The 20,847-nt window shown below is 47.5% G+C and overlaps 1 protein-coding gene across 1 annotated transcript in view; it reads right to left on the reverse strand.

Annotated features, from left to right (window-relative positions):
* GCN1 (GCN1 activator of EIF2AK4) overlaps window positions 1–20,847 on the reverse strand; it is a 1,783,851-nt gene that overhangs the window by 1,727,154 nt on the left and 35,850 nt on the right. Inside the window, exon 2 of the mRNA XM_069619734.1 lies at window positions 4,613–4,715. Within this exon, the coding sequence (XP_069475835.1) occupies window positions 4,613–4,715 (103 nt within the window). The remainder of the gene's footprint in view (window positions 1–4,612; window positions 4,716–20,847) is intronic.

The following is a 20,847-nucleotide window of genomic DNA, read 5'->3' on the forward strand; positions in this document are numbered from 1 at the left end:
TCTCAGCCATGCAGTCTGCCTCCCTCCTGGCTTCCCAAGAGCAACTGGCTGCAGGTGTATGGTTAGGGTTGGGACTGCCCGACTGGGTTAGGTAAGGTTTTCACAGAACTGGTAAATCTTCCTGACCTGGATCAACCCCAGAAAGTTTTGCTTTAATAGTGAGATATTTTTCCTTAATACCTCAGTGAGTGGGAACCTTTTTCCACACTCACATAATCTTTAACTCTTTTTATGGGTGTCATTTCTAAGGCTCTCCAAAGTTATCCTCTTTAACAACTTATTGGCAATAAGTGCCTGTTGTTGCTGGGGTGCCCTAGGGGCTCACATTTTAACTTTCTTTTACTAACCTTGAGAGAACTACAGTTCCCAAGGATAGAAAGGATCTTTGGATCCCTTTTACATTTTATTAAGTGAAACCAGCACATCCCACCTTGTGTTGAGTGCTGGGGAGATACAATGTATTCCCTTTCACACTAAAACTAACAATTCTGTTACATGGACAAGCTTACCTTCAATGTCTGGTGGCATTGATACCTTGTATTAATTTGGTGCGCCTTAACTGCGAGCTGTGATCACAGCTGCAGTAAAGGCACCTTAGGTTGCTCATTTTACCAAAATGGCCCGGCTTTTTTTTGCGCCATTTTTGGCGTTTGTCGTTTCTTGTTCCTTCGCCCGACATCCAGGGTGGGAAATTCCTTTGTGTGATTTTTATCTTCGGCAGGAGTCCCCTGGACTCCTCGCCCACGCTCCAGTCGGTCTGTGAGGGCAGGACGCGATGGAGGAGTCCAAAACTCCACAGCCCTTTGTCTTAAGTATTACGCCTTGCCTGAATGGGGACAAATCCTAGTGGGGGGCTGGCTGTCCCGATTTTACAAGAAGGGGCTGTCTGGTTGTCCAACGCAGGGAGAGAATGCAGAAGTTGTGTTGTAATTCCTGATAAATACTGCAAACCTGGAAGCTGAAGAGTAGTCGATCACTGGAACTTAAACCGAAGAGGATGACAAAGGAAAAGCGGCGGAGACGATTTCCAGCGACAGGAGAGCCTGCTGTGTAACCCGAGCCTGCTGCAGCCCTTCATTCCAATCGACCTGGGGACTCTGAAAACGACAACCCTGACCCAGAGCCTCGTGCAACCCGTTAGACGCAAGAAGACCTGAATTTTGAGCCATCCCATGCTTTGTTGCAATACCCCCAATACCCTGGGACCTCGTGCCACTGTGCGGTGCACGGTCTTCTGAATTCCGAATCTCACTGAAACTTCGTGGGCATCCTGGTGGTTCTCCAGAGTCACGAATAGAGTCCGAAAAGTCCTCTCAGAGTTCTGGACCTTTGTAGCGACAAGAATTCAACCGCGATTTCCGGTCTTCTTCGGTGCTCATTGAAAAGGTGCCAAATCGGCAGAACCGCATTCAGCCACGAGGGACACCTTGCCTAGAGCCTTTTACATCAATCCCTGCTGCAAAGTCTCTTCCAAGGTCTTGTTTTCAGTCACCACGACAGGGAATCCACTGACCGGGTATTTGGCTGCAGATCCTGAAGTCCTCCTGCTGCAAAATCTTCAAGGCTGAGGTACTGTGCTGGCTTTGGTGTGTACTTCCCTGAAGCCCGTTAGGATTTCTGTGTAGCTGTGGGATGTTTTCTGTGATTGGGAGGTCCCTCGTCCAGTACACCCAGTCCCACTACTAGAATCCTACTATGGTGTCTTCTGCGAAGCCCCTGGACCCTCTTCTAACCCTAGAAGTAAAGCACTCACCTGTTTGCCCAGTTTTCCTAAGGAACTCTGACTTTTACTACTAAAGAACCTATTCGGACATTGCCTGTTGGTCACTACTCCTAGTGACCCCCCCTTCTGCCACTGAGAACACGTGTGCTCCAAGAACTAGGTAAAGACTTTTGAAAGGATTGGGCCTTTTTGCCTAGAAAAGAAATCAAGTGTTTAAAAGTTACTTGCTTGTAAAGAGTTGGTTGGTAACTGCAACTTGAAGAGTGAACAGTTACAAACGTTCTTACTCATCTTGAATGTGTGATGCACTATTCTCCAAAGTATGGTTAATATCTTTATTCCTTAGAAACTGTTTTGCCATTCTAATAGAAAGTAGATGTGTAGGTATTTTACTCTCCTGTGATTAGTTTGTGCCTCTTCCCAAATGTCAAGTGTTGGTTTCACCAGATTATTCCTGCAGGGTAATTGTAGGAGTGTCCTCCAACTGGGTCTTGCTTTCCCTGGCTTGCTGCTAGTCTCTATAGAATAAGTCTGTATTAGGTTGTTGCCTACCTAGAATAACTTGAGTCAGTCAAGTGTAACATTGGGTTTTACTGTCCCTGTGCTATCTGAACCAGAGTCTGCAGTTCCAACTGTCCCTTATAAGACCTGCATCAGTTATCCTTATAGCTGGGAAAGATCTAACCTGGACTGCTTGCGAGATCGAAAAAGAATGTGGGTTTTACTTACCTTGAGTTAGCTGTGTGCCATCCAAAAATAAGTTACAAGATTAACTGCTTATCTCCATCTGTGTTTCACTGATCCCAAAAGCACCTGTAATTGAATGTTACATCCTTGGGTTTTACTCTCCCAGTATAACTGTGTTATAACAAAAGTAGTTCTAGGTTTTTACTGTACCTGGAAAAAAGTGTTCCACTATTCACAAAAAGTATATGTTCCAGTTTACAGCTTAAGTGATGTGTACTGAGAGTCATTGTACAACTGGTAGGGTCTACTGCCCTTGCATTACTGAAAATAATTGTGAAAGTAACCATAGGTTTTTTACTCCACAAAAATAGGTTTGACCTATACTGAATGTGTATGAAAGAGTTTTACTTCCCTAGAACTACTGTTAAGTGTTCAAAATAAGGTTTATGCTTTGGTCTGTGCACCTTCAAGCATAGTGTGTTTTGAATTGGGATCACATATACTGTGTGATAGCACTTACCCCTAGATTTATCTGGGCCTACTTGTATTTAAATAAATCCTTTATTTTTACATACATAGTGTTCGTTTCTCTTTGGACCATTTGTATGACAATTTCATTTGTACTGATTCTACTGCCCTCTCTCCCTCCTAAGATAAGTCTGGCTTCTCTGTCTACGCTGCCATGTACTCTGGTGGTACAGTCTTACACCAAGAGTGGAGTCATGTACTGCCTAAGTTGAATGGTTTTACTAAGTCCTAGTTGGACTTAAGCAAAACTGTCCTAAAACTCTGCCTGGCCCTGTTAGTGTGACAGAATGGCAGTCGTCTATAGGAGTCAATTGCCCAGGGATTCCCATGGGTAATCCTCATTGCTCAAGGTTTATTCTTCCTCGTCTCAGTCATGGCCACAAGGTAGGAAGGGGGAGGATTATGGGAGTTGTAGTGGTTTGTATAATGGGGTGGAGAAGGAGTGTCAATGGGTTCCAAACAATTCGGATAAGGTTTCTTAGGTTCTGACTGGAGTGGGGAATTGGGAATAGTGAGTGGGGGAATTCAAATGGATGTGTGGGGACGGTTCTCCATCGAGAAGGACATGGTCAGAATGAGGTAGAAAGAAACTCCTACGAAAGCTGCGGGGATATCGGGTGAGGGCATTGGAAGTGGAGAGGGAGAATACCATGTCTCGCCCAATGGTTTTCTCCCCAGTGTTCCCAGAGGTCCTCCACCCAAGTGATCCTGCCTCGCTTTTCCTCCCCCAGGGTTGGAATCCAACAGCCATGGACCACCCCTGGCCACCTGGGTGTTGGATCCCCACATTTCTTACAAAACGTATGGTAATGTGTTGCAAAAGTCTCCATGTCTTTAACTGTAGCATTGAAAACTGAGGTGAATAGTGGGTTGATTATTTCTCCTCGTTGGCTGTTAGTATTTCCAAGGAAATCTTACTTGTTCATCTTTAAACGGATTCAATTCTGTTTTGTTAATAAATAGACCTCCTGTGCAACCCTGTGTGTTTCTTGTCCTGGAAATGGAGGGCAGCTGTACATTGGGGGTCGCAGATTCATAAAAAGAACTTAATGTGCACGCCTGGTTTGGGCTGAGTGTAAAGTTCCTCTGAATTAGATATTGCATGATTAAAACATCCTACAGAGCGATTACAGTGGGATCACAAATAGAGGCCTTTAATATCTTAAGGGGCAAATGCAGAACAAACACACTTCAGACACACATTGGGCCTCATTACAAGTTTGGCGGTAGCCTTGTCGGTAAAACCAGCAGGCTGCCGCCAAACTTGCAAATTTTTCCAGCACCCGCTAATGGGCAATTACCGGGTCATTATGGCCTCAACAGACCCGGTAATTGCCCTTTTGCAGGCGCCAGAATGAAATGCTCCCCATTCCCATTTGAGCCCCAGAGGGGCTTAATGGGAATGGGGAGGTCGGATGCACCGGCACCATTCACGAATGGTGCCGGTGCGGTTGCCGTTCCGCCCGCCAGATCAGAGCTGGCGGACACCCGCCTGCAGAACTCAGAGTATGCCGGTCCAGTAACAGTACCAGCAAGCTTACTGGTACCATTGTTACTGGACCGGCATACTCTTAATGAGGCCCATCATCTCGGGTTAAAAACTAAACACTGCTTATACAATGAGCATTTGGACGTTCATTGAATATCAGTTTAGAGATATGTAGCAATTAGTACCTTTGGCTGCGACACATTTTCCAAGCTCGTTTAGAATTTCTTTACGTTCTTTTACGCTGGATGAGGTAACTTTCACAGCAAACTTCTTCAGAGTGTCATGAACCTTTAATGATGAAAAAAAGCAAATAGACATTGCTGATTAGTTCATGTCTGTATCCATCACTGCAACTCACCATTTTGTGTGAATGCATTTTTCTTCCAGAGTCTGGGTCTCAACATTCTCTTTATGGGAGCTCTGCAGCCATGCTAGTTTTCTTCATAACCAACAACCCACAGAAATCCATCACAAATAATATCCCGGTGCAGCAATTAATTCCCCTCCCCACCTAGGACGATCCCAGCCAAATTTACATGTAGATATACTATTGAAGCCAAGCCCAGAGACATCCCAATCAGTTAGTACATACAATAATTGCCTCAAAAAATGTAACAGGCGCACATAAACCATGAATACTATGCTCTTTACATTGCTGATCGTCATCTCCCAGATATAACATTACCTTTGGTATACTTTTTGATTGTTGCAACTCGCATGCACCAATCCAAGTGTACATTAATTAGGACTAGAACATGGGGTCGTTTAAAGTGATTTGGGTAAATAAAAATAAACAATATTTTTTAATGTTTAAAAAAAATTAAGCGCCGAGTAAGTCAAGAGTATTGCCACAATTGTGCTTTAAAATGTCTTCTAGATGTGGCCCAATTATACTTTTTTTTTTAACACATTCCCATACATGGCGCCAATTGGACTGGGGGAGACCAGGGTAGCTGTTGGCACCAGTTGTGTTAATACAAAATCGGGGTAAGCCCCTTTTTTTTGTACGCTGGGGCCTTACTCACAAAATGGGGAGGGTGAGAGTACTTTAGAGAGAACAAAAGTTCAGGTTCTACGCAACCCTCTAACCCCCGCCCTCCTTGTGCAGACCAAATAGCCAAGTCTGGAGGTCGTGCAGTGGGCGAACAAATGGTGCACACAAACTCTACTCCAAAATCTTAATAAAATTCATTTATTCAAAAGACATAATACATATACTCATTTGCTTAAACGGACATCAAGAGCCATTTGCTTAACCAGACATCAAAAACGAAAACACTACCTACAGTGGTGTACACAAGTTATACACAAACAGTTTATTCATAAAACCAGATTTGAACATGATCTGAAGGATAAGCTAACATCTTCAGAATGCATTTGGGCAACCTTAGTCTAATAAAATTTGCAGTTAGTGCAAAACAGGTGCTATATATGCAGATGCAGAGAAATAGACATATTTGAAGAAATATTCCATGTTTACAGATGGGACCATACATACAGATGTAACCCGGAGCACCTAATAGGTATATCTAGGTATTATTGAATCCAGGGTCATTTTACTATCACGATATTAATTTCTGTGTACATTTCCCTGCGGTCGTAGCTGTTAAACTGTTCAGCTTCTGAGACGGATACAGTATGCAAAATATAGTAGTCGAAACAAGGTGTTCGGCACGCAAATTGGGATCTGCCCTTTCTTGGTGTTCCTCTTAGAGTGTATGAACTTGGGACTTCATCAGGACAGATATTTATTTGTGGTGTGATCCAGATAGCAAACTACCACTTTGTCTTGTCTTCTTTTAGTATGTGAACACAAATACACATACATCTAGTAGTGGGGTTTATCTAGGTATATGTTCCTTACCCAAATGACTCGATCTTGGACTACTGACCTTGGCTTATTTCACAATCAGGGATGATGGTAAATTTCCTAGTAAAGCAAGTATATTCTAACTTCATAAAAGTGATTGCTTCGTGATCAGGCAGATTGGGGGAATTTTGCACACCTGCAACAGTAATATGTTGATAATTTATAGCCTTACATTTGGGCTCTGGTTTCAAATTACGTGAATCAAGGTCTCCATTTCACTACTTTGAATAACTGTTTGTTAGTACTGACCTCATTTCACTTTTCTGTGGTGCAGTCCTTTTAAATTTAGACCGCTGTGACTGGCATTCTCACTGATCCCCATTTCCATTCAACCGGAATCTAATTAGGCGAACATTATAGTTAAGTGCCTGTATGGGAAGGCCATTTCTCTTCGCTTTCTTTGTCGTCTTAAAAACCCATAGACAGGGGCATCACTGTGTTCTCCAGTTTGTGCACTTAATATGATTCAGTGTGTCATGGACCCATAGTATGGAGTCGCTAAAGACCCCAGGGGTCTACTTCTACTCATATCGAGATACCATTCCACACTTAGAGCCAGTATAGCTTGTGTTGTGCCCAGCATTACGGTATAGAAATGCCGTGCAAGAGTAAGCAGCAGTTAAATTCTACTCCAGTGGGGTTACCATTTCACACATACAAACTTAGAGCCAGAGTAGCTCCGTGTTGACCCAGCATACAGTATGGAATGCTGTATGAGAGTCATAAGTGGCGTGTCGCGTCCCTTATTTATCATGCACCAGGGGGGTCATCCAGTTTCACAGCTAGATATTTAAATCTTTGCTTACTTGTATCCTGTACTTTAATGCTCTTTTCCTCTCTTCCGTGTCCCAACAAACAATTCGTTGATGCCAGTTTAAGCAAATGGTTCTTGATGTCTGTTTAAGCAAATGAGTATATGCATTATGTACTCTCAGGGCCCACACTCCTGACAAGCCATTGCCCATTTCCGATGTAATGTATAGTGAACTCTATGTTTTTAGGTGCCAATGTATTGACTATTTCCATCCATGCAAAGATGTCTGCAACTACGCCGTGATACCCCCGGGTTTGGGCGTATTATAAATGCAATAAATCAAATAGGTTTTTTAAATAAATGAATTTTATTAAGATTTGAGTAGAGGTTGTGTGCAGTATTTGTTCTTTCACTGCACAACTTCCAGACTTGGCTATTTGGTCTGCATAAGAGAAGGAGGGGTAGCCTAGAACTTGCAGTGGTGTTCCCTCACCAGTTGTGTTAAGCCAACCAGACATTCGTAATCCACTAGTAGGATCTAAAATGCTCCCAGCTCTTGATGATAATTAGGAACATTCTGGTTTTTTTGCACCCCCCCCCCCCCTAATTTCAATGGAACTCCCGGCAGATAGTTGAAGGTTTTGGTTTCCTACCCAAGTTTAGGGGTGGGTCGAAGCTTTTTAGCTCCACTCAATTTGTTTTGGGGACACGAGTCAGTCCCCGAGATTTCCCGACATGGTCAATGCAGAAGGGATTTTCTCCCATATGTTGTTTCCTGTGTTTTTACTTTTTAACACATTGCTTCAGCAGACTGCATTAAAAAGGAACACACTTTTCTTCTGGAAACATTTTCAATGCCTTTGTAATGTCCGGCAGAGAAGGAAGTGGCAGAAGTGGTCTGCCGTGACTGCTGAGACAGTCCGTTTTTAGTGTTCACCGTTGTGGAGGAAGTGCTACAGTGGAGGACTTTGCAGTATTTGCAGCGTGGAGAAGGAAGTGGCAGAAGTGGTCTGCCGTGCTCCGCTCTTCAGCTCCTCTTGAAGTATTCCCTCCCGCCCCCAGGCCTTTCGCGGGTTCCAGGGAGGAAATGACTTTAAAAAAAATGTATTTAAAACGGTGAGCATTGGCTTTATTGCCTTTTGCCTGCCGAGGAGTATTTAGTGCCATGAAATGTCCCTGAACATTAACACATTGCACAATAGATTAAAGGCAAACATTTCTACTGGCAGTGTGTTTGGGTTTCAGCCACCTAATCATTCTTTAAAGTTTAATTTGGCACCCCTATTATACCGTCCGTTGGAAGAACGCAATACCTCCTCTCCTTCTGCTGGCAATTCTCACCAGCTCTCCATGAGGGACGCCTTGATCATAAATGCGGTTTTTACAAATGTGGGTCACTTTGATTTGGTAGAGAGGATTTTAGTTTTGTGGAAAACGACACAGGATCACCGTTACCCTGGCGTATATCATTCTCTTCAGGAGTTTGTAGAATTCCTGATACGAATCTATATCAAACTCCATCTCTTTCTGGCTGACGCACCTAAAAGGGACAAGACAAACATGTGTCCAAGCAGCTCTTGAGGAAGTTTGCCTGCTAAACGCAGCAAGTCGTCAAATGTTGGGCTCAGCAGTGCATGAGGCTCCTCCTACACAAGGTTCTGCACTGCATATATTGAACTTAAACTTGGCCCAGCTAGTCAACTCAAGAGTCCATCGCGGAGGAAGTCTGGGAACATAGACTTAAATAACATTGTATCTAAACTGACGTTTGAGGGTTTCATCTATGGTTCCCTTCACCCAAAGCCAGAGACTTCATTGACAGTAGTAAATCAAAGTGCATGAACACATCTGCACAGAATTATCCATGCAGCAGATTGGTAATATATTGGAAACTATTTTTGGGGACGTCCTACCAGAGTCTCATGGTCACAAAAATCTGGGGTCTTCCTTTTTACATCATGAGCCTGGCCCTTTCTTACACTCACAAACGAGAAATTACATTATCTCTTGTCCCCCTTGCCCACTTAAGGCAGTTGCGCACCAAGCGTACCCTCCCAGGTCCAAATGGGCTCCTTCCTCTCTGACATCTTTTTCTCCACCTGTGGTGTCCCCCAGGGATCCAACCTCTCTCCCTGGCTTTTCAACCAGTATCTGGCACTCCTTGCCCACCGCATCGCCGCCCTCTGCCCCCACTTCCAGTGCTATGCGGACGATACCCAGCTCATTTTCAGGCTACCCTCGGCCTCCTCCTCTCCTTCCCTCATCTCCGACTGTCTGTCTGCTATCCAGGAATGGTGTGCCGCCAATGACCTCTGCCTTAACGCCAGTAAGACTGAGATTCTACTCATCGGCGCACCCACTCCCTCCTTCCCTGCAGCTCTCTGGCCGGCCTCCCTTGGCCCCCTTCCTGCCCCTACCTGCAAGGCTAAAAACCTCGGGGTCATCTTCGACTCCACACTCTCCTTCTCTCCTCATATATCTGATGTCTCTAAGAAATCACACTACCAGCTGCACCTCCTCAGAGGTATTATTCCCTTCCTCTCCTTCCCCCAGAAGCTCACTGTCTCCCGAGCCCTGGTTCTCTCAAGGCTGGACTACTGTAACAGCCTCTATCTTAATCTCCCTGCCTCCACTCTCCGCCCTCTGCAACTTATCCAGAACAGAACTGCGAGACTTGTCCTTGGCCTCAAGCCCAGGGACCGTATCTCTCCAGGACTGAAATCTCTTCACTGGCTCCCAGTGGCTGCGAGGATTAAGTTCAAAACCCTCTGCATTGTCCACAAGGCCTTCTGGGGCCTGGGGCCTAAATACCTTCAACTCTCTCTTCCTAAATATCTTCCTTCACGAGCCCTTCGCTCATCCATCTCTAACTCCCTCATGGTCAGCCGCTTCTCGAAGCAACGTGCTGGGGGTAGATCTCTCTCCGCAGCAGGGGCCTCCCTCTGGAACAGCCTGCCTGCCTCCCTGAAACTTGAGGAGAACCATCTCCGGTTCCGGAAGCACCTCAAAACCTTCCTCTTCGCTTCTGCCTTCTCTCTCCCTCTCCCCTGCTAAACCTGCTTAACTCCCCACTAAATTCTACACTTAACCTGCATCTGGGCCACTCTCAGCGACCTCGGTCCAGGGCCCAGCCACTCTCCACTTGCACTGCCCCCCTGGCTCCCCCTGCACTGTGGGACTGTCACTGTATCCCTACAGCCCCCTACCCAGCACTTGCTCTGCACTTACCTCGCACTTGCCACCAGCTGGCCCTTTTTATTTATTATCATTTATTATTTTATTACGCCACTTACCTTGTACTGCACTTTTCCCCCCACCTCCTCCCCCTGCACTTTCTCCTTTTCCCCTTACCTCTGCACTTGCACGATCTGAATGACACCTGGCCTAGTAGGATCGTTTGTCCGTCTTCCCCTTGTTTCCCTCCCTCCCTGCCTCGTCGCGCCTTGAAACACTTGTGTATAGGCGCGTTACAAATACCATATCATATCATATCATATCATACCGTGTAGCAGCAAAAGTTCGGCTAGAGTGCATGGGTGCACTGAACCATAAAAAGTGAGGCATGGCAACAACATGGTATTTGACCCACAACCTCTTGAGAAGAAATCCAAATAAAAATTTTTCCCAAGAACAGAACTAAGGGCTCTCAACATTTTTTGAGGACTTTGATATATGGGGGCATGTCAAGCCCGAGTCACCCAGTTAGTCCAGTTAACTTTGGAAAGCCTGATTTGTGTATTGTATAAGACATTGGAATTTCTGATACTAGGAGTAACCTAGCCCAACTCCCCAGAAAAGTAAAAGTTTGTCTCGGAAGGCCACTAGGGGGCACATGGATGGCAGTTGCATGAAAGCACTGCTACGTCACCCAGGACGCTCTGAGTGAACTTGCCCCCCCTTGTAGCCCCCCAGGTGAGGAGCGGATCCGCCAGGTGGACACCTGAGCCAGCAGACTCGAACCCGGCGAAAACCCAGAATAAATCGTGCCCGGCAAGGGGGGGGGGGGGGAATACCGCTCTCCCTCTCTCCTCTGCTTGCTGGCACGAAACCAAACCAAGACCAAGAGCGAGGAACAGAGAAACGGCGCCAGAGATTCGGCAGCACTGGGACGTGGAGGGGGGGGGGCCGCCTGATTCCCACACCTCTGGTTTTAGAGATGAGGAGGATTCTGCCCCCTCTGTTACATGGGGCCACTGGCGGTGCGTCGCCCCTCCCCCAATCCCCACCAGTACTGTGTGAATGGGCCCGGTCCGGAGGCCCTGAGAGACACGGCAGGGCCTCCTTTGAGTCTCCGCTGGATTCTTAAGTTAGCAGACACTCGGCCCCTTAAACTGGGACTTGCAGCCTGCCCACCAGCTGTCGAATGGGAGAGATGGTTAGGAGTGAGGGATGACCCAGGCTGCGTGGTGAAGGCCTACACAGAGAGATAGAGGACCAAGTAAGGTCCTGAAGGAAGGCGCCTTTGTCTGGTGCATTGTGGCCGCGAGGCCCATCCGGGCCCCGGGGCTCCAGGGGGCCATTTTACTTCCCTCCAGCTGGAAGTGGCTGTGAGCTTGAAGTCGAGGGGCCACCAGCTGAAGGGCGGCTGAATCCAGAAGACAACAAAGGCCTTCGAGGGGAGAAGGGTGCCAGTCGCACAGAGCGGGTTTATAGTGCTTGCATCGCATTCCAAAGCATCGAATGCATTTTTATGGGCGGGTCCCCCCTGACCCCTGTTTTTTTACCCCTTAAAACCCATAATTAAAATAAAACCTTTACCTTGGGGAAAAAAATGCATTCAATGCCTTTTTTTTGCGATGCTTTTTCGATGCTTTGGCATTGAATGCAATCACTGGATACCAGAACAAAGGCCCTGAAGGTGTGGGCCCCCAAATAAAGGGGCGTGTGCCCATCTCCAGGGGTGCTGAGTCGAGGGGTGGTGAGCTGCCCGCAGGGGCCTGGACTGCCTTGAACCAACAGTGGTGACCTGCAGGCGGACTTCCCAGTGGTAACAAACAGGCCTGGATCAACAGGTAGAGATGGAATACGAACTCTGACGGAAGCAGTGTGGTGCAGATCCACGGGCCGCGCAGGTGACCCCAAATTGGACTGAAAGAGGAGGTGCATCACGGGAGGTGTGGGCCCCCAAGTTCTGGGGCGTGTGCCCACCTCCCGGGAACTGTGGCTCCAGAAGGGTCCCGGTGCTACGGTGTATCGAGTTGAACATTGGCGATACCGGCGAACCGAGACCCAGAGTGATCCTTGGAGTAGAGCTCCTAAATAGTGGAAAGGGTCGTGTGCCCGCCTCACCCACGTATCAGACCTCAATCCCCCCCAACCCCCTACAAGTGGTAGAGTGGAACATTCCCCTTGGGACGACGGTTTCCCATGGAAAGGGAAGGGCTCAGACAGACTGTGCACTCTGACAGAGCTTAAAAAGGAGTGAGACCTTGTCAGAGCATCCCAACCGTGTCCAAGGTTACATGGAGGCCAGAACAAAGCTGGTGGGATTTGCGTACTAAGACCGGATCCCATGGCCTGCCCAGAACCGCAGGAGATGGCGACAGGGGGAGAGGACTCTATGGCAAATGAGTGATGTGGCGTCCCCTTGACGAAATTGGACTATCAGGACAGATATAGGTGGCAAGGTGGACAAGATCAATGTGAGAATGAACAAGATGGAGGAGAGACTACAGGTGGTTGAGCATAACCAAACATCCTTGGACACTCTAGAGACGCAGATGGATGCAAGGATATGCAAAATCTAGCGCAGATGAGCGAAAATTATCTTGAAGATGGACGATTTTGAAAAATGCGAACGGAGAAACACTCAACGTTTCTTTGGGATACCGAGGCAGAGGGTGAATCAGAGAACCCTGAGGAGGGTCATACACAACATCACTAGGCTTCCTCTTTGAAGAGGACGCCATTGAAGAGACGAAAATAGAGGGTCCACAGAGCCAGGGGTTCGGGGAGGGGCTCCAGGGTCGGTCCTGGCCCGTTTTCAGAACTACCCAGATAAACATCAAAATTCTGGAAAGGGCGAGGGCTAAGGGGCCCGTGGCGATAGGTCAGACCAGGCTCACAATTTGTCAAGACCTGTCGTCACTGACCCTCACAAAGAGAAGAATGTGTCTCCCCTTGACAAAATGGCTAAACAAGAAATTCAGTACAGATGGTAATTTCCGTTCTCAATTACCTTTGAATTGGAGGGCCTGAAGGAACAGCTTGGGCGGATGACGAGATAAACAAAACAAGTGGGGAGCTGATGGGGGAGACTAGGGGGGCCTCGGTCTCACAAGGTGGAGTGGACAGACGATGGCGGATCAAGGACCCTTGAAGGAAGCAGGTCGCCGGATCAAGGAAGTTTCAGAAGCTGAATGACCCCCCCCCCCTTCCCCAGCTGGCACACCCTGAACACTGTGCTGGCTGGGGTTGAATGTCAGCCGTAGAAGATGGAGGGGATGATGGGTTGGTCATCCTGTTGGGGGGGGGCAGCCTGAGGGTATGGACGCTGAATGTGAAAGGGCCAAACTCCCCGGCCAAGCGGTGCCTGGTCGAGAGGGAATTAGAAGATCAGGGTTAGAGGTCCTATTCCTCCAGGAGAGTAAATATTGGAGGGGTGAAGAACAGGATCCCCTGTGGTTTGGTGGGGGAGAATACTGGGGCTCTAGGATAACGAGGAAGGCTATGGTTGGTATTCTGGTCCGCAAGGGGCTCAGACTGGAAGTCACGAAAATGTGTTCTGATGTGGAGGGAAAGGCGGTTTTGATCTTGGGTCTGATTCGAGGACTCCGGCTCACATTTGCCACGATATACACTCCCTATCAAGGTCGAGGGAGGTTCTTACAGAGAACCTTGGACAAAATTATGAATGAGGAAGGGGGGGGGGGGTCACTTCATATTGGGAGGAGACTTCAATGTCTGGAGAGATATCAATTTGGACCAGCAGTCAGGGCGCCCCGGGGAGCAGGAGCCCCAAAATCAGGCAGGCAGGGAAATGGGAATGATGGAGCACTACGGGATGCCGGATACATGGCATTACTTCCACCGACAGGGACTGGGGGATTAGCCCATTCTGCCCCCACATGGAACTTTGACGAGCGAGAATAGATTACCTTTATATATCTAGGGACCTATGGGAATCCGCACGGGGGTCAACCATCCACCCCATTAGTCTGATCATGACATGGTATCGGTTGATATTGGTTGGGCTGAACTTTGTCCCAGGGGCTGTAAGTGTAGGTGCAACAAGTCTCAATGGAAGGACTCATGTTTTAGGGATGAGAAGGTATCAGGGTTTTTTCAACTAAACACCACAGGGGAGGTACTTAGGGACATTGTGTGGGATGCGACGAAGGCAGCATGGAGAGGGATACCGATTAGAAAAGGTGCCCGCAGAAAGAGCAAGCGCACCCTCATAGAAAGAGGATTGAAGGACAAAATAAGGTTTCTGGAGGAGCGGGCAGAGTGGACTGCAGATGGAAAGGGGGGGCCCTCATCCAGGAGGCGAAGGGAATGAGGGAGGTCCGCAATCTACAATTCTTGAAACAGAAGTATTATGAGAAAGGGGATAAGGCAGATGCTCTCTTGGCAGCCAGGTTAAGGGGTCAGCGGGCAGAGAGGTGGGTTGCAGAGGTGGAGGGAGGGACCTCTGGGGGCATGGAGGAAGGGATCCAGGATTTGCAGTTTTTAGGAGTACCTGTACAGGAGTGAAGGTGAGGGGTGGGTGGGGGGGGGGGGGCGGGATGTAGCCAGTGTGGAAATTGGGAACTATCTGGCAGACTCCAATCTTCCCCCGGCTCACGAAACCAGAACCAGAAGGCCTGGAAACGGCAATCACGGGGGATGAACAACATTGTTTAAGGACATTCTGACTACAGGGAAAGTACCAGACTTATGCAGGCTCTAATCACTGTGATACCGAAGGAGGGAAGGGATCCCCAGGCGTGTGGCTCTTATCGTCCGATTTCCCCATTAAATAGGGGTGCCAAAATGTACGCCAGAGTACTAGCCGTAAAGCTAGTGGGACACCTTCCGAGACTGGTCCATTCAGACCTGGTGGGGTTTGTGAAAGGGAGGCAGGGGGCCCGACACCATGAGGCAGACGCTACACTTGATTAACGAGGTGGAGGGCTGGGAAGTCGATCCCACACTTCTCTCCGTAGATGCCGAGAAGGCCTTTGACAGGGTAGGTGTTTTTTGTGGAAGCAGTACTAAGTAGGTTTGGGGTAAGTAAGGGTTTCATAAGGGGTATTATTGTGCTCTACTCCTCCCCCAGGGCATACGTCACTGTGAATGGGGGGATACTCACGATGGTCTAAATTGTAAAGAGGAACAAGGCAGGGGTGCCCGCTCTCCGACTTTATTTGTACTATCACTGGAACCACTGTCCAACAGGTTGAGGGAGGATGGTAGAATTGAGGGAATTAGGGTGGGCGAGAAGTTGTATAAGGTAGGGCGGTACGTGAATGACATGCTCCTCCATCTGGTAAACAACGGACATCGGTCCCGGCAGCGGTGGAGCCGATTGAGTATGGGCACCTGGCAGGCTTTAAAATGAATGAGGGCAAGTTGATACTGTTTCCCCTGGACAGAAGTAAGGACAATGATCTGGGACGCTTTAACCCATTGGGCATGGAGGTCAGCGTGGGGTCTTGGAGGTATCTCGATATCAATGGCACAAGAGAGCTTGAAGGTTTGTATGAGGCCAACTTCCCCCTGCTGAAGACAGCCCTGGAGAAAGTTCCGGGAAAACGGAAGGGGCTGACCATCTCTTGGATGGGATGGTTTAACGCGCTCAAGATGATAGTCCTCCCAAAGATTCTATTTGTACCAGATGCTGCCTATTCAGATTCCCGACCATTACTTCAGATTAACAAAGGGGACTCTCTTACAGTTCTTGAGGCAGGGAAAGAAGCCCAGAGAGTTTTCCTAAGGAAAGTGGGGGTGTTGGGCTCCCAGATATATATTTATAATACAAGGTCACCCAGTTAAGAGTGCTGATTCCACACCTTAGGTGACAGAGGGACCTACAATGGGTGGGACTTGGCAACCATTACTTAAACCCTGCAACGGTGGGAGAGTGGCTATGGGTGCACAGGGCAAAGTTAATACGTAGGATACATGAGCACCCAATCCTAGGCACCATCTACAATATCTGACGACCATGTAAAGGGATGTCCGGGGTAACATTGTGGCCCGCACCCTTAGGCCATCTTTAGGCGCCAGCAGTTCGGGACGAAATCCCAGATCCCTCCAGATTCCAGGCATTGTGTGAGGCGGGCCTGGAAACATTCGGACAATTGTGGAAGGGTGGGAGACAGATTACTGTAGTGGAACTGGAGGCGGCCCTGGGGATAGGTACACTCTCCCCTTTTTGTATTTGCCGCTTAAGGGGGTCATGGACTAAGGAGGCACAGAAAAGTAAGCTGCCATTCTTGATATATACTGTCAGTTATTCAGTAAATATTCTGTACGTAACCCTGACTGTATGTATATTCTGTATCTTGCCATACTGTCCTGATGTATAATATGTCACTGTAACCTAAGATATGCGCGCAGATGCCTTTGGGCCAGGCGCGCTACGCAAATAAACTAAATACTAAATACAGAGGGAGCTCACCCCTTTGAGAAACTACTAGATACACCAAGAGTGATTGGGATGATGTATAGGGCCTTGGTGGATGGGTTAAGGATGAAATGGAAAGGGACATGGGGATGGAACTGGACCTGGAATTATGGCTAAGTATGTGTCAGGCGGGCCTTCAAGACCTCGGTTTCCTGCCAATATAAACGACTGCACGCCTTGAAGCTATTACACAGATGGCAATATGACGCTGTTAGGTTGTCAAGAATGTATCAGGATGCGAGTCCGCTGCGCTGGCATGAATGTGGAATGAGATCAGATTACTGGCACGTGTGGTGGGAATGGGGTCCAGTCCTATTGGGATGAAATTTTGAGCTGGATCAGGGATCTGGATGGGGTCAATAGAATGAAGGCTCCCATGCTGGTCCTCTTTGGGTTGGAAGAAACGGAGGGAGAATGTTTGGGTGCCGCGTCTGGTGCACAGCCTTCTCTTGGCGGGAAGGGCGTGCCTGGCAACACGTTGGAAGGGAATTCAGTTGCCAGGGAAGAGGTTATGGATTAACATGGCCCGAAATATATATGTGGAGCTGACAACAGCGGCCCTCCATGGGAATAATGGACCAATGGAGGCAGAATGGTCGGACTACCTGCCAGAACAATGCGGCACAGACCTTTCCATCCTATGCTTCATTACACAGCGGATCCAAGGTAAGAGACAAATCGATCGGCAGAGCAGGCGGGAGTCATCTTCACATTTCCCGCTCTCGCTGGATTGACAACCCGCACAAAAAAACTGCTTTTGCGCGATAAATAATGAAAACTCAACTAAATGTCCCCCCACCATGCGAGCAAGCCCGACACCATTTTTTTTATTATTTAGGCATCTCAGACTGTTTTAGTCCCCCTTTTCTGAAGAGGCACTATAAAACACCCCAAGGGAGCAAAGGTACGATCGACATTGCATAACGGGGTAAGGATGTATAATATAGCTTCCTAAACGGTTGAACACATTACTCATGGAAGTTTCTGTAGGGGAATCTAACAATTAGGTTGTCTCTCAACCCCTCTTCCCCGCCAACCCCATCACCCAGTTTCCTTCTTACACAAGTGCAGTGATCATCTACAACCCAGCTTGTTTTTTGGTTCCCATCATGGTACCGTGGCCCTGAAAAAAGTGGCGATTCTTATATACCACTGAAACCGGTAGGCCCAGTTTGTGGTTCTTGATCGTCCCAGCACTAAGGAGACCACTTTGTAGGAACCGTAGTGTGCAACACGTTGCACACAACTCTTGAATCTGAGCCTTGTTTTTAGTTACTATTTTTAAAATCTGTTGTGAGGTCGCTGAACAGGTTAATTAAAAGTAATTACATCAATCCTGTATGGCCTTCATCACTTTTTGGGGCATAGCGCCTTTGAAGTGTCTTAATTCTGCTATTTAGCAGTTCACTTATTGCCTAAAATAGATAGAAAAAGCGGCACACCACGGCAACCTAGGGTCTAGTCACCTCAGGAGGGCATAGTTCGTATGCTTGGAGGGCAACATGGGTTGAACTCTGCGACAATACCGAATTAAAATAAATCTCAGACCGATTTGTTTTGTGTGTGAAAACATTAGGGTGCAGAAACAGGTCAGCTACCCACCCAGAGTCCCCAAGTGTGTTTTTTGAAACCGATGCCTGGGCTGATTCTATGGTGATGGGAGTTGGTAAATGTCCAATTTCTTATTAGAAGGTTTAAATGGTTCAACGCCCCTGCGTTAGCAAACTGCACTTTAAAGTCCAATGTTAAACTTATGGTCAGCTATTTTGTGGGTTCTTTTTAAAAACATCTTGATGTCAAATGTTTTCCCTGTATCCTGGAAAAGGGCCCTAATAGTAGCAATCTATAAAGGTGGGAATAGATTGCTTCCAAAAAATGACCGACCAATTTCTTTATTGGAATTGTTCGAGTAAAATATTTGGTGCTCTAATCTTACAGGAATTACAGAAGTGGGCATAGATGATGCGTTTGGATGAATTTCAGTCAGGATTCAGGACGGGAATGAGTACTGTCCAGAATTGCTGTGCGATTTGTTGCAAGTTCAGGCACAGCATCTCAAACGCTACATAGATCATTTTTTCCAGATGATATTTCGTTTTTGGTATTGTAGATATTACACAATATGACTGCTGAAATGGAACATGGTATTGGATAAGTGAAACTGCAATGACTTTTTTTCTTTAAAAAGCCTACCAAAGTAAAACAATTACAGTTACAGAAACAGTACAGCTCCTCAAGTGTCATTTGAAAAGAAGAAAAAGAAAAAAGGAAAAAAAAAAAAAATAGTGCATTCCAGAATGCGCCTTTCATCTCATCTCATCTCAACCTTTCTGGTGCAAAAAGCACACAGGACCCCCTCAGACAGTCCAGCCCACCAAGGCGGCTTGCTAAATACAGCCAGCCCTCCAGCAAAGACAGTTATGCACCCCGGCACTAGGCTCCCTCCCACTCTCTAGGTTCCCACTCCACTGTGGTTACTGTGTTGTTCATCTGCCTTGTTGTGTTCCCTACTGTGCGATTCCCTCCTTTTTTCTGCGCATCTTGCATTTCGCTGCGCTCCTCTCCCTCAGGCACTTCCTACAACCTTCCTCCCTGCACTCTCTATGGTGCTCCAGATATCTCCAATCTTCTCCAACTGCTACTCTATCTCCTATCCTAACCCTCTCACTAAATCTGGTAGGAAAAGGTTCAAGAGGGATATCCTGGTCTCTAACGCAGGCCTTCCTATCACCAATACCTACATCAGCGCTTCCTCCAGACCAACTCCGAGATTGTGTCCACCATCTATAGGTCATCTGGCCAGGTTGCCCTCTTCCTCTCAGAATGGGCTGACCTCTCCTCTGCTCTCCTTGCCTTTACCTCTCAACCTATCCTCCTCTGAGACCTCAACATCCACATGGATGCTTCTAATACTGCCTCTGGTATCTTCTGCAACCTTTGTGACCTCTCCCTTTCCATTCTACCCACTAGTCCGACACTGTGCTGGGTATCTGGTAATCATGTCCACATACAGAATGTCCCCATACATAATGTCGCCGGGAAAAGCCATTGGCGACATATATGGTGACACTTTGTATGGTGACAGGTTGCAGGCATGTCCCCGGCTCCCCTTGTTAGAAATAAAGAAAACAATTAAATTCAGGGGTTACGGGGGTGTCCCCTGCATGTTCAATGTAATAATGACTCTGCAAAAAACTTTTGCAGGGACATTATTACATGGAACCCTTGCATGATCTCATCTACTCTGACATCCTCCATCTCCAACCCTCACACCACTCCTCTTGGACTGACCACATTCAGCTCTCCTCCCACCTGAGACATGTCTCGAACGCAAATCCTTTCCCAGCACTGCCACCTTCCTTCTTGGTAATTCGGGCCATGATGCAATTGTCAGTGGATGCCTTTGCCTCTGCTTTCTCTGCTCCTCCTACTGCGACAGCTGACACCAACACTTTGGGCATCTTTGCCCCAGTCATGAGAATCCTTCTGAAGCCTACCTCCAAGTGCAACTCTTGGTATGACTCCTTGCTGCCCTGAAACGCAAGTGCAAAGTGGCTGAGAAGAAGGGGTGGGCTTTGGGCGCATCCTCTGACAAACTGGCCTACCGCCTGCTCCAGAGGCAATACAGACTCTGTCCTCTCCAAGAAGAGGGTACATATTCAAGGCTGTGTCTCTGCTACCTCAAACACAGCCAAACTCTAAAATCTACAGAGCTGGCCAATCCTACTGCGTCTCCACCTCTCCTGTTCCCCTCCCAGGCCCTCTTTACGGCTCTGGCATCATTTCACCACCAAAACTCAGGACGTCTTGTCCTCTCCCTCGCTCAGGCCCCCTTTGGCCGCCTCTGCCTCTCCTCTTCCTTGTTCCTCCTCTTCTCGGATAACACCGGACGATGTTTCTAGATAAGTCTGATCTATGAAAGTGTCATCAAAACAGGTGCTCCCCTGCTCTTCCAGAACCATCAGGGACAACATTGCCACCCTCGCTCCAGCCTTGGACGATTTCTGCAAGGTTTGGCGCACGGTATAAATAAAGAAACTAAATAATACTAAACTCTTTCATGACTGGATCCTCAAGCACTCCCTTGTGCACCCCTCCTAAAAAAAGCCTTCTGCCGATCCTACCTGTCTGACTAACTACTGCACAATTTCTAGCACTCCTTTCCTGGGGAAATTACTGGAAAAGC

This window comes from Ambystoma mexicanum, chromosome 10, assembly GCF_040938575.1.
Source record: "Ambystoma mexicanum isolate Mex_15411 chromosome 10, UKY_AmexF1_1, whole genome shotgun sequence".
In the NCBI taxonomy this organism is placed as follows: Eukaryota; Metazoa; Chordata; class Amphibia; order Caudata; family Ambystomatidae; genus Ambystoma; species Ambystoma mexicanum.